Source organism: Elephantulus edwardii, unplaced genomic scaffold, assembly GCF_000299155.1.
Source record: "Elephantulus edwardii isolate Elephantulus edwardi_28Jun2011 unplaced genomic scaffold, EleEdw1.0 scaffold00099, whole genome shotgun sequence".
Lineage (NCBI taxonomy): Eukaryota > Metazoa > Chordata > Mammalia > Macroscelidea > Macroscelididae > Elephantulus > Elephantulus edwardii.
Window position 1 is genome coordinate 11,035,157 of NW_006399849.1, and position 15,174 is coordinate 11,050,330.

Genomic DNA, 15,174 nt, shown 5'->3' on the forward strand with positions numbered 1-15,174 from the left:
ATAATACTAAAAATATATATCAAGGGTTGATAAGTCAGTCCTACCTGTGGCCCAATAAACACTCGGTACTTATTGTCTGGGCTGTCCCCTCCAATCAGGAAGGAGTTGGGTCCTATTTGCTGCAGCAAGTACAGCCTGGCTCGCATCACTTTGTTGACACGGCGGTTTGTCTCCTCTGGGCTGTATGGCGAAAAGCCATCGGGTGAAGGGGCTCTTCGGGGTGGTGTGATCCTCCCACTCTGAAACTTCACGACATTTAAAAAAATGAGGTAAGTTTCTCACTTCTCAATAGAAATGTTTACCCATCTCCCCAAAACAACCACCACAAAAACAAATAATGGCAAAAACTCTAAAAACCAAATAAGACCGCTACATAGCAGATTACATTCTTATGAATATAATGGAATACAATTACACAAAATGTTTTTGCCTTAGTCACCTCAGATGAAGTGTTTTAAAAATCACAATTACTTCTACATCTGAGAAGTCTGATTGAAAGTACAACTATGTAGTAGTTTTAAAACGATAAAGTTTTAAATTTATAATTTTCTTTTTTGTGTGTGTGTGTGTGTGAGAGTGTACCGTCAAATCAGATCTGACTGGTACAGGAGGAGATTGTCCCTCCTTCCCCGGCAGAGCATCTGGTGGATATAATTTTCTTTTTTTTTTGGATATAATTTTCTTTTGCAATGTATGATGTAAATAAAAATTTTAAAAAACTTTAAAATTATACATCATTAGCAAAGTTAACTTGAGTCTAGCAGTCAAAATGACATACTCAGCTCCTGGATACAAGTTAAGCTTTTACTAAATATGCTTCTGCAACTGGTAATCTCCAATAACATGGAGAAACTCTCATGTTCCACAAGGTAGTGTGCCTATATGTGTGTACATGCACATGCACATATACACAGAGAGACGTGTAGCTCAAATAGCTGAATGCATTTTAACACTCAGAGAAATCTGAATATCACTCTTAGGAAGTCTCATAGGAAGTCTTAAAGTGGTTGCTTAAGGACAGGAGAACACGGAATCTAAAATCATATTAAAAAGTCACTTCCTACTCTGTTACCTAATCCCAGATAGGCTTTTTTGGACTCTGAATGTATGCATCTTTTATCTATACATGATTTTTGTACCTCTTTGCAATGGTCATTTGAAAATTACCAGCTAAGTTACAGAACTATACAAAATTTCACCAGATAGTACATTTAAAAAACAACCAACCAACCAAACCCACATTAATTACTAACTCCACCAATATCATTAGAAAAATCTAAGTATTTTATTAATTCTATCAAATGTATGGTGGTGGATATAAATTTTCCATAGTTTTTAATTTTAGCTTAAAATTTTAAATTTTATTACCAGAGAAAATGACACTTAGATGTTAGCACCAACAGGATAGTATCTCCACTAACGTTAAAAAAAAAAAAATCTCTACCAAATACTCATGTTTGAATTTCATTCTGTCAGGTAAAAATTTTGCTCCATGAAGAAGCAACTAGTTCAGCTCACAACTATAACAACTGCTCAAATGCTTTTCCCTGAAATAGCCTGGTATGTACCAGAATCCATTCTTCCAATTTCAGTACATAGGCATTAAAATAAGGTAAGTATCCAGAGTTGAGATTTGTTGTAGTTGTTATGTGCCGTCGAGTCGTTTGCGACTCATAGCGACCCTATGTACAACAGCCCTAAACCCTGCTCTATCCTGTGTCAATCTCATTGCCTCTGAAACACCCATCCCGATTACCCCAGTCACTGAATCAATCCACCTCATAGAGGGTCTTCCCCTCCTGCGCTGTCCCTCCACTCTGCCCAGCATGATGTCCCTCTCTAAAGACCTGTCTCTCCTTACAACATGTCCAAAGTATGTCAGACGAAGCCCCAGAATCCTTGCCTCCAAGGAGCAGCCTGGTTTAACCCTCTCTAGGATGAATCTGTTTGTTTTCTTGGCAGTCCGTGGTACATTCAATACTCTTCTCCAGTACCACAGCTAAAAGGCGTCAATTCTCCTTCTATCCTCCCTAGTCATTGTCCAACTCTCTGATGCATAACAAATGATTGCAAAGAGTTGAGATTTAGGAAATTTAATTTTCTCTGCTTCATCAAGGATTCTTAAGTCAATCAGGCATCTGTTCTCTGTCAGTTCATGACAGTGAAGAATACAATTTTGAATGATAGGACCTTGATGATGGTGGAGGCAACGACAATCTGCCCTGCCTTTGCTTTTGAATGTACCATCAGCAGCAATGTTCATGCCGTGAAAAAAGGCAAGCAGTATCTCTGTTTTATTATAAAGGTAATTTTGACCTACTGGATCTTCAGAAATGAACTTAAATCTGGCCTCTACCTGACAACTACAGAATAAATGAAAGATGAAAAAACACTTTCTTATGCTTTGTTAACTGGAGTCTGAAAACTGTACCAAGTGACCATATTTGTTGACACATAAACTTACAGGAACCGGGGAGACCCTTTTCCTCCTTACTCCAGGAGACTCTGACTTCACGGAGCGGCCCGAAGGGGAGCTGCCAGGAGAGGGGCTGCGGCGTCCTTTGGGGGCAGTGGAGGTGGCACTCGACTGGCCCTCCGCGTGAGGTTCAGCTGCCGAGTTACTCATTTCACATCCATCTCCTTTAACAGGGATTGGTTTCACCACCTGAGTCAAAAGTATTTCAATATTTTGGTTAAGTCAGAATACATGAGAAAAGCAAATTACAGAATAGGCTAGGAAATGAGCCCCATGAGTTTTTACTATGAAACAAGACAAGAATATTCCAGATGATATGGCAACTTTTATCTAGTATAACTTTTTTGTTGTTGATTGCCATCAAATTGAGCACAACTCACAGTGACCTTATGAACAAAAGGCCTGAAGCGTTCCTATAATCATCTTCATTTATCAAAGCTCACAGAGTTTCCAGTGGCATGCTATTTAGGAAGGGGATGCTACTCTTGCTTCCAAACCTGTCCCAAATTGGTAGTTCCACCAAAACACTGTCCACCATGGGAACCCGTTATTCCATTTGACACCCCAGTGGCACAAGGTTCACATCACAGCAACGCCAGGTTACCTCAGTACAGCATACTGAAAGACGAGCGCTGTACCACTTAGAAGAATATTTCTCCAAAATATAACCACCAATTTTTATATACAAAGGCCCTCTCCTTGTTGACTCTAAACATGAGGCTTAAATAAAAAACAACCAATATAGTATGTTTTTGTTGTTATGTGCTGTTGAGTTGCCTGTGACTTACAGTGACCCCTATGTACAGCAGCTCTGAAGCTTGCCCTGTCCTGAGACAGTCTCACTAATTCCAACACACCAAACCCTGTTGCCCAGATACTGGATCAATTAATCTCATCCAGGGTCTTCCTCTCCTGCACTGTCCCTCCACCCTTCTGAGCATGATGTTCTTCTCTTGGCCATTCTGGATCATTAATTAAAGACTATTTTTAACTGTTTAAGTCTAAGTAGAGTGGTTTAGACTGGAACACCAGTTAAAATATTACCCTTCATAATTTTCCAACTGGCATTACATTTTGTAGTGTATACCAAAAGAATTTTATTTCAAAATCAACAGTGCCAAGTAAGTTGGTGTGAAAAATAAGCATTCTAACTTCTAGAGCATATCAGAGAGGGTGAGGATGGAACAGGATAGGGCAGGATTCAGATTGCTTACATGCTCCTTATGAACTGTAATCAACTTGACAGCACATACCAACAACAGTATCTTCTAAAGTTAATGTATTAAAAAGAATCAATGTAGATATTTTGCCATCTGTATTTTCAAAATACAGAACTTTGAAATAAATACCGGATATAATTTTGAGGGCTCAAATAGTTTGATAAGTATAATAAAAAGAAATTAAAAACAGCAAAAGGTACCAGAAGTTTACAGACCCATATCACAAACATAAATTCTGTTGTGTTACTAGTAGTGTTTCCAGCTCTAACCCTGCCATGACTAAAAGGGCAAACGTCATAGTTTTTGCATAGCCTTTCCCTACTGCTCTGTTCTACTGGGTACACGTAGAATCCACAATAATTTGCCTTGTGATATTTGTATGTAACTCTAATTTTATTTATTATACCTAAGTCACGAGGGATCAGTTCTTGGAGGACATCATGCTCGGAAGGGTAGAGGGACAGCACAGGAGATGAAGACCCTGGATGAAATAGACTGACATAGAAACTCGGGTGAAGGGGGGGTAGGTGTGTCAGTCAGTGAGACTGGCTCAGGACAGGGCAGGCTTCAAAGCTGTTGTACACAGGGTCGCTATGAGTCGCAGGCAACTCAATAGCACATAGCAACAGCAACTAACAACTAAGTTTTATTTTCCCAGATATGTTATGCGTCACTCATGTTTTAAGAAAGGATTTAATGCAGGATACAGAAAACATGATACAAAATGGAGAAACTAAAGGAGGTTTCCTAAGAGGACTCTAAAGAAACTAACTCTTTAAGAGTACTATGGAATCTGTAAACGGTAAAGTGTAAGGGAGTATTCATATGTCTTATTGTTGTTGTTATGTGCCATCAAGTCAGAAACAACCCACAGGTAACCTTCCAGTGGGTTTTCAATGGCAGAGTTTAATTGCATGGGAGGAGACCTCCGAACTTTCTCCTGAGGAGAAATACATGGATTAGATACCCAATTATCTGTATATCTGTGAGGAAATGAGAACATGAACAGAGAGAAAATAAAAAAGTGCCTTGGGTATCTATCTGGGTGTTCTTATTTTACACGCAGTAAAGCAACAATACAACTGGTTTCTCAAAGATAAAAACAAGCCAAAAATCCTCCCTATCTTGTGGTTTCAGTTCCATAGCAGTTTCTACATTTATGAGAGAGATCTGTTTTAATCTCTCCAGTTCAAGGAGTCCAGAGAACTCACACAAATTTTAGAAGACTTTAATTGTTCAAAAATTCTTTTTTATTCTGACTGCCACCTTCTGTGACACTATAACCTCCAATAAAAAAGGATTGTTAGCTACTGACATTAGAGGGCAGTGTTGCTTTAAGCACTAATCCTCAACCAACCACTACTTATAGTTGTTCCTGGGTCGGCTTAGTTTGTCATCGTATAGCTTTAGCTATGTCTTGGTCCAAATGGCCAGAATATTAAGAAAAGCACTGTTAGTAAAATGAAAAAGAAAAAAAAAAAAGAAATGCTTCCAGGAGGACATATTTCTGCATCATTTTCCATTTCCTCCTAGCGGACAAGCCACAGCACTCACCACAGGCCCTCTCCTGTTCTTCCTCTCCAGCCACTCATGCTTCCAGGCTGGCATGCAGGTTGCCTTCAGCTTCTCCCTGATCATTCGCTCTTCTGGGCGATCGTCCATCTTGTGCAGCCCCTTGAGAGTTTCTTTATTCTCCATCTCTCGCCTGAAGTGGAGGGAGAAGCAAGGAGAAGCCATTTATGTAAGAGACACAAGTTCTAAGACTAGAAATGCTTTCATTTTATACTTTCATTAGACACGTAATTAAAAAGAGAACTGCTTCACAATAACCAAATGGTGGAAAGAATCCAAATGCCGATCAAGTGACATAAAGCCATTTTACACATTCTCTCATTGCCACCTCAAGAGCTCAGCTCTAGCAAGTTTCTGGGGCTGCAAATCACAAGGGAAGACACTGCTCATCTTTCTCTTGCACAGTTGATGGTGGGTTCTAAAGGAGAGAAGCTCGACTTTTGGTTTTAGCAGTGAAATTCCCTATGGATTACTGTACCAGAGCCCCCCAATGACAAAGTATTCAACCATAAAGAGAAACATAAAGAGAGCATGTGGCAACATGGATGAGCCTTGAAAACATGCTGAGTAGGGTTAAGTTAAAGCACAACGACAAATTGTGAGTGATCCTACCTACATCAAGTATCTTGAGTAGGCAAACGCATAAAGTTAGAAGCTTATGAGCGTCAATGAACTTTGAGTGAGGTTACCACCAGTGTATAAATGGAGGTTTGCATATTAACCAAGTTTCAATGAAGCTTCCACACTAAGGTGGACTGGGAAGAAGGGTCCAGCAAGCCCCACAGATCACAATGGTCCAATCGCAATTGCTTGGAGGGACGGCACAAGACCTCGCTGCATTTAGTTCTGCTGTGCAGGGGTCAACTTGCTGGCTAACAGTGAACAGCAACAAACGGGCATGGAGACGAGGTCATGACAAAAATATTTTTACCTATACGCCATAACACAGTGTGAAATCAACAGAACAAGACAGCCTCTAAAATAGTAAAGGAACCGTTGAGAATAAATTCTTCAAAGGTTCAGTAAAATGAGCCCCTGCAAACACTTACTGAACTTGGCTGCCAACCAGAAGGCTTGAGTTCAACCCGCAGTGCCTGGGAGAAAAGCCGGATGATTACTTCCAAATACTCAGCCCTTCTAAACCCTGCAGTTGCACGATTCCACTCAGACACAGAGTCACCTGAAGGCATATGGCAGGCAACAAGAAAGCACCAAGTTGAGGAAAAGCACAAATTTAAAATATACTCATGGACACACATGAAGGGATGTGTGTGCTGATTTTAAAATCCAGACCATAAGGAAGTAGATCAAGCAATAATTCTCTAGGAAAAGCAACAATTAAAAAACAACAACAAACCATCCAATACTATGTTAATTACAACAATAATTTTGAAAAAGTCTATAAAGCTACAGAACAGTGATTTTTCTAAATTGATAGAAAAAGGAAATATACAAGGAAATGCCATGGATGATAACTTTGATTTACTAATATCAACTTCAAACACTTCTAGAATTTTCCAGTTAATCACAACTTTGAAGCACTATCTTCCACGAGCCAGTATAAAAAGAAATATATACTAAAAAGTAAACGGTTATTTGGTTTTACTGCAGCATCAATACTTTGAAGGCCACGCTAGACAATTAATATGTTAAATGCCTCTGTGTCAGAGACTGGTCCAGGTACTTTTCAGGAATGCAAAAGATTTGTACAATCTAAAATGTAAAAATTCAGTCACAAAACTATATATGTAGTAAACTATTTCCATCACAGACGTAGTAAAAAACTGTGACACAGAAACTGCCATTATTATCAACAAAGAAAAGCAATATGAAAAAGGTAACACACAAAAAAGTGAGTTCACGTATTCAAATTGGAAAGGAGGGGGAGGTGGGGAAGTGAAAAACGCGGGAGCAAAGAGTGAGAGGGTGTGGAAAATGTTTTCTCAAAAACTCATCCTGTGCAGTCAATGCTTAGTAAAAAAAAAAAACAAACACCCATTCATAGGTTGTTGCTGTTGTTATGAGCCGTCGAGTCGCTTGCGACTCACAGCGACCATATGTACAACAGTCCTAAATCCTGCTCTGTCCTGTGCCAATCTCATTGTCTCCAACACACCAACCCCGATTACCTCAGTCATTGAATCAATCCACCTCACAGAGGGTCTTCCCCTCCTGTGCTGTCCCTCCACCCTCCCAAGCATGATGTCCTCCTCCCTCCTTGCAACATGTCCAAAGTATGTGAGACGGAGCCTCTGAATTCTTGCCTCCAAGGAGCAGCCCAGTTTAACCCTTTCCAGGATGAATCTGTTTGTTTTCCTAGCAGTCCATGGTATTCTCAATATTATTCTCCAGCACCACAGCTCAAAGGCATCAATTCTCCTTCTAGTCTCCCAAGTCACTGTCTAACTCTCTGATGCATAACAACTGACTGCAAAGACCATGGCCTATATCAGGCACACCTTAGTCTCTAGAGTGACACCACTGCTCTTCAGTACTTTGGAGAGGTCCCTAACAGTAGACTTTCCTATCACAATACGTCTTTTAGTTTCCTGGCTACTGATGCCAAGAGTGTTGACTGTGGAGCCAAGTAAACAAAAGCTGTCAACAATCTAAATTTCTTCACCATTCATAGGCAACTTAATTTTTAAAAGCTCACTGCATACCAAAACATTTTTTTAAGAAGTCATTTATTTCTTGTTATCTCACAGTTGTTTGTCACAAAATGGGCACAGGATATGAACAGACGATTCACCAAAAAAGACATTCAGATGGCAAACAAACACATGAAAAAACGAAGAAATGTTTAAAATCTCTAGCTACCAGAGAGATGCAAATCAAAACAACTGTGAGATAACATCTCACCCCAGCAACAATAACAAAGCTCAACAAGACAGAAAACAACAAATGCAGGTGACCTTGTGGAGAGCCTGAAACTCTTATTCACTGCTGCTGAGAATGTAAAATGGTATAACCACTACAGAAAATAGTGTGGTGCTTTCTCAGAAAGTTGGAAACAGAAACACCATCTGACCCAGCATACCCTGGGAATATACCCTAAGGACATGAGAGCCAACAATCAAACAGATACATGCATGCCCATGGAAGGCTACATAATAAAGAAAAGCAATAAAATAGTAAAAAAATTACACAGTATGGGGGAAATTTGGAGATATCATGCTAAATCAAATATCTCAGTCACAAAAGAAGAAATATTGCATAACAACACTGTTATAAAATAGGACAGACATGGAGGGTTGTGAGGGAATGGGGAAAGAGTGGATAGGTAATGAACACTGCATTAGAATGAATGAGAGGAAGAACTGTCCAAAAGGAATATATGATTATGCATTATATGTATGAGAACAATCTGGAACAAGGGGTGCATTGTGGGGTGAGGGTGAGGGTTTGTGCCACAATGAATTAAAAACAAAGTAAATATATCTTCCATTCTGTGGGGTTTTTGTTAAATCTGTGTGTGTGTGTGTGTGTGTGTGTGCGCGCGCGCACGCGTGCGTGCATGCATGTACATGTGTCTAAATTATCTAGAAACATAGTGTTATTGTCAATAAAGTAATAATTTGTACAAATACCAGAAAAATGTTCATTTGTGCTTTAATGACTATTCAAAGGCATTTGACTGTGTAGGTCAAAGTAAATCATGGCGTGGCTTACACTGAGAAGGATGGGAATCCCAGAGCACTTAATTGTGCTCATGTGAAACTTTTATCTAGACCAGGAGGCTGTTGTATGAACAGAACAGGGGAATACCGCACGGTTTAACATTAAGAAGGGAGTGTGTCAGGGTTGTATTCTCTTCATACCTATTTAATCTGTATTCTGAGCAAATTATTTGAGAAGCTGGACCCTATGAAGAAGGATGTGGCATCAGGATTGGAGGGAGACTCATAAATAACCTGTCTGATGGAGATGACACAATCTTGCTTGCTGAAACTGAGGAGAACTTGGAGCATTTGCTGCAGTAGATACAAGAACATAATTTTTAATACGGATTGCATCTCAATGTCAAGAAAAAACACAGATTCTTACCACTGAACCAAAAGGCAACATGATGATGGATGTAGATCAAAATAAAGAAGAGATCAAAACTGTCAACACTTTCACCTTACTTGGATCCACAATTAACACCCTTGGTACCAGTCAGGAAATAAGGAGATGCACTGTACTGGGAAAGTCTGTAGGCAGGGGCCTCTCCAAATTACTGAGGAGTAATGATGTCAGTTTGAGGACTAAGGTGTGTCTCATTCAGGCCATAATCTTTCCGATCACTTGCTAAACATATGAGAGCTGGACAATGAGTAAAGACAACAGAAGAACTGATGCCTTTGAGCTTTGGTATTGGAGAGGAGCACTGAACATCCCATGGACAGTCAAAAGGACAAAGAGATATGTCTTGGAGAGGGTGAATCCAGAGTGCTCTTTGGAGGCAAGAATGATGAGTCTTCACCTCACATACTTGGGGCATGTTGCTAGAAGGGGTTATTCCTTGTAGATGGACAAGATCCTGGGAAGGGTGGAGTGTTAGGGAAGGAGAGAAAAACCTTCAACCAGATGGATTGACACAGTGATAGCAGCAATGTGCTCTAGTGTGTCAGGAAGTGTGAAGATGCCACAGGAGAGGACAGGGTTTGTTCAAAGGATCACTGAGTTGTACTTGACTTGATAGCACCTAACAACCCAACAATAATTTTATTATTTATGACTTTAGAAAAACTACCTAATTTTACTTCACCAAAGAAGACATTCAGATGGCAAACAAAATCCCTAGTTCTAAGAGAGATGTAAATCAAAACAACTGTATTCTGAGCAAATTATTTGAGAATAATAGCATCAGAATAGCAAAATTTAACAGAACAGCAAACATCAAATGCTGGTGAGGTTATGGCGAAATCCGACCACTTATTCACTGTTAGTGGCAGTGCAAAATGGCGCAACCATTATGGAAGGCTGTATGGTGCTTTCTCAAAAAATTGGAAATAGAAATACCATTTGACCCAGCAATTCCATTACTGGGAGTTTACTGTAAAGAAACCGTAACTGCTATCCAAGCAGATATATGCACACCCATGTATATTTCGGCTTTGTTTGCTAAAGCAAAGAGCTGGAAACAATGCAAGTGCCCATCAACAAACGAATGGATAGAGAAGCTCTAGTATAGTCACACAATGGAGTACTATGTAGCACTGAAAAACAAGTAACTCATTAACTATTATGCAAAATGAATGACCCTGAAGAACATTATGCTGAGTGAAATATCTCAGTCACAAAAGGACAAATATTGCATATGGCCACTGTTGTAAAACGGGACTGACATCGGGATTGGGAGAAAACAGAGAACGAGGGGAGGAATAATGTAGACTGCATTGAAACAGAGAAAGAGAACTGTTTAAAAGGGATGCATAAATGGGTGTTCTTGTCATTACAGAAGTCCAGAATGAAGGCTGCACATTGGAGTGGACTTGGGGGGGGGAGGGACTGCCTACCAATGAAAGAGTTTTTCTTTTATTTTTCAAGGAAAAGAGTGAACTGGGGGGAAGAGGTGGGCAGGAAGAAAAGCGCAACAATGAATGACTAGAAACCCTAAGTCTCTGTAAACTTTCATTAAATTTAATAAAAAAGTAAAAAAAAAAACCCCAAACCACCTAATTTTAACAAGTATGTTTTGTGAAACTACTTTGAAGAGCTAAAAAAAAAAAAAATTAGGTTTCTAAGATAATTTTTTAGGATGAATTTAAGATTAACCTATATTTTTAAGGATGCTTTCCTTTCTTTCTAGTCTCTTTTGAAACCTACAGGAACCACCTCTCCTTGAGATGCTCCCAAGATTCCTCTCAGTGAAACCACTTAGGTCACGTTAGGGTGCGATGAGTCAACTATGACTCAGAGACCCTATGAACCATGGGTCTGAACTCTGCCCTATCCTGTGCCATCCTCATCATCTCCTCCATTTATCTGATCCACTGTAATATCACACATTGTTGACAGCACTTCCTCTCTCATATCCTTCACTCTCTTGGCTTCTAAGAAATCATACTTTCTCCTCGTTCTGCTTCTGATTCCTTGATTAATCTCAGTAACAAAGCAGACCCCCTTTCCCTCAAACTCACTTTATTAACATCAGGTTGAAACCAACTCATTGCTGACCCTACAGCAGGTCTTCAAATACTGTAAATCTCATGGGAGGAGATTGCCCAACTGTCTCCTCATCGATGGGCAACTGAGGGATTCAAACCACCAGACAGGTGCCAGTCTTGGGTTAGGAGCTCAACAGGTCTAGTACTAGGCCACTAGAGCTCCCTGGTGCTCATTAATTACTGACCACACATACCTTTTTATGGCACTAAAATGCTTCTCAGCATATCAAGGTATTTCACACCACTCTGCCTTAGCACAGGATTCTTCTTTTCCGGGGAGGAACACTTCCTGCCATTTCACTTGACTTCAGTAAAGAACCCCCTACCATCATTTGACAGCGGCTAGCCACTCCCTCTCAATGAGCTAAATATTAATAAGGACACAGTACAAACGTCTCTCCCTCACTTGCTGGGAGCTCTTCTGGGGCAGGTTAACATGTGTTATTCATTCGGTGGCCAAGTGCCCTGAACAGGTCAGAAAAGGTGCTTGAGCATGTTGTCTTCTTGTGGGAGGTCAGTTCACCTTCCCAGCCACAGCACCCCCTCTTCAGAGGGTGTGAACTGATTCTCAGGGTACCATGCTTTACATATCTGACCCCACGCCTCAGTGCAGAGTTGGCTGATCCAGGGATATGCCGTGGTTCCAGGACCTCCCTATGTTGGATGGTATGGACACCTTAATTAGATTTCTGGGAGTCTGAATGCCACTGGGAAGAAAAGAATGGCACTTAAGTAGGGATACACTGAAGCAAGGAGACAGAACTGGGGTGGGGGAAGGGAGGGAGAAGAGTGAGGAATTAGAAGAGAAATGTAGTGAGAGACAGAAGGGAAGAAAGCAAGCAATGTAAGTAAACACGAGGTACACCCATGTCCCAATGTGCTACTTGGATGGACCATCAGAACTGCTTCTATACTATAGGAGTACACAATGACTGATTTCTCTAGGGGCTGCCTGTCTGTGCTGCAATGAGAAACTCTTATCATAACGAAGCACCAATAAGGAATGAGTTTCCGGTCCGAGGGTCTCAGGAACTAACTTGGGGTCATCAAAGTCAATTAGCGTAATATAGTTCACGAAGACAATGCTCTATAACCTACAATGGTAAGCAGTTGACTAGGGTCTTAAAAGCTTGATGAGTAGCCATCTATGGTGCAACAATTGGCCTCATCCTGTTCAGAACCAAGAAAAAGAAAGAAAAACAAACAGAACAGTTAGTTCAAAGCATTATGTTGCTATGTGCTATCAAGCTGGAAATGATTCATTCAGCTGATCCTCCAGTGGGTTTTCAGAGGCTGTGCACAAGAGATTATCCATCCATCTCTGAGCACCTGGTGGATCTGAAGTGCACTCCTTTGGGCTGACAGCATGTAACTCTTTACCATTAGGCTGCCAGAGCTCCCCATGGACTATCAGACCACATGAATGCCAAGCTTTACAACCCTGAGACCAGAAGAAACTAGATAATGCCCAGTTACCATGATTGACTACTATGAACCAGATCACAACAGAAGCCCCAGACAGAGGCATCAAATAAAAAAGCATGAAAATGGGCAGGTTTACTGATGCCGGAAATCCTGAGACTATGATCCTTAGTTACCTTTCAAATACAGAACAATACTCACTGTGGCTCAACTTTCATCCAAACAAACAAACAAAAAAAAAGGTGAACAACAGTCGGGGAAGTACTTATTCCTTAGAACAACCAACCACATTAGATCAGATGAGTAGGATTGCTCAGGGAGAAAACTTTGAGAACAGGAAGAGAAAGGATAGAAGGATCAAGGGAAATGAGAATCACAGGGAGGAGACAGGAAGAGCGTTTCATGCCAGGTATGAGTGTTATAATACAACAGGTACAAACTGCTGAATGAAAAACAAATTTGCTCTGTAAATGTTTATTCAAATTACAATTAGAACAAATAAAACGACAATAAAACTTCTAAAAACCAAAACAAATCCACTGACATGGATCCAAGACATCTGCAAAAAAAAAAACAACTAAAAATCTCTATTCCAGTATCAGAACAGATTTTGCAGTAAGGCAGCTTCTCCAGATACGCATTACCATTGGCACTGGCCAACCTTTTCTCATCACTAAACATGAAGGAGTTATTAAATAAAACCAATAGTAAAGGGAATCCTTTATATCACACTGTATGTATGGCTCACACTGTAAAAATCTGTGCCTCAAAAGACATATTCCAATATCTATTCCATTAAGTTTGGCCCTGAGAACTGAAAGTGGCACAATTCCTATTTCTTTACAATGAGAAGCAGGCAACTCACTTCCTTTTCCCATATAAATCCTAGAAAACAAATAGGTTTGTCTTGGAGAGGGTGAAACCAAGTTTCTCCTTGGATTCTGAAGCTTCATCTCATATACTTTGGGTGCATGGCCAGGTTTGGAAGCAGAAGTGGCATTCATTTCCTAAACAACATGCCTCTAGAAACTTTATGAACTTTGATAAACGATTTTAGTTATAGAAAGGCTTCAGGTGTTTTGTTCATAGGGTCTCTATGAGTCATACTCAATCAGCAGCAACAACAACTTTAGCATACAAAGAACTGCTGTGTTCTTCACTTGGATTATGGTCACAGAATACTCAAGATATCCAACTTTCTTCCATCAAGTCAGAAATGACTCATACAGAGCTGAAAGCCCCCTTCACCTCCATTTGGGTTTCACATAGAAGACTGCTTATTTTTTCTCCGTCGATGTGGATTTGAATCACCAGAAGAGTGCAGCCTTGGATTAGCAGTGCAACTCCTACTGACCAGGCCACCTTGGTCATGGTCTAAGTAGCTCTGTAGTATGCCGAGTCTCTGCCAGGAACCTTTATCAGGGGAAGAAAGCCCAACAAATCACCTAGCTATTTCCAGTGTCTGTGTACAAACCTCCCTATTTAGTCCTTTTTAGGCACAGTATTTACTCTCCTAAAGATCATGTTCCAATTAACTATGTAAAAAATGACATAACAGTTAAGTAACAAAGACAGTAATAGAACTAATCATAAAAAAACAATACAAGCAGTTTAATACCACCTTAGTGATTCTGAATAACCCCTTTTTACAAATGATTCTAAAGTGTCATGTAGATGCAATAGATTATCTGAAACCATGAATATCTTTCTACCCAACTATCAACCCATTTTAGTTTTAAAATTAAAATTATTCAACATCAGGCACTATGAGATTCTGTAAAGAAAAATATGGTATAAGAACTTGTAGAATACACATGAAATGAACCAAAATGAAATGAAAAGTTTCTTTATAATAGCACAAATATTCACTCCCTGGCTGACCTAAGCCAACCTCTAGGAGATAAACAGAAGTCCTGTGTGGGCAGGGCCTTTCAGCTGGCATGCCCTGCAGCAGTGGATACAGCACCCAAAGCAGCAGATGCCACGGCTTGATAACTACCAGCGAAGCCACTCGTGCAGTCAAGTGGCTGGTTATCACCGACCATCAGCAGACCTAATTAAACCTGTTGCAGATGTTGTAGCCATTACACATAATAGACACATGCGACCTCAGCAGCCCCTAAGTTCCACCACAAATTAGTGCTGTGGGGGACTTGTTAACCATGAGAAAGAGAACAAAAAGAATCCCAAAAGGTATCCTGTTTCTACAAGAAAAATCTCTAGAAGCCTGGTTTATATAATCACTGTGCCGATACAATTGACAGAGAATGTATAAAAGGCAGAAGTCTTTGCCAGGAATAGTATCAAACTATTTTTAAAGGTGTTGTTGCTG

General features: G+C 40.1%; 1 protein-coding gene across 1 annotated transcript in view; it reads right to left on the minus strand.

Annotated features, from left to right (window-relative positions):
• Positions 1-15,174, minus strand: part of MAP3K1 (mitogen-activated protein kinase kinase kinase 1, E3 ubiquitin protein ligase) — an 89,163-nt gene that overhangs the window by 29,075 nt on the left and 44,914 nt on the right. Inside the window, exons 2-4 of the mRNA XM_006891534.1 lie at positions 5,251-5,401; positions 2,465-2,665; positions 45-245 (exon numbers count right to left, since the gene is read on the minus strand). Coding sequence (XP_006891596.1) covers positions 45-245; positions 2,465-2,665; positions 5,251-5,401 — 553 coding nt within the window. The remainder of the gene's footprint in view (positions 1-44; positions 246-2,464; positions 2,666-5,250; positions 5,402-15,174) is intronic.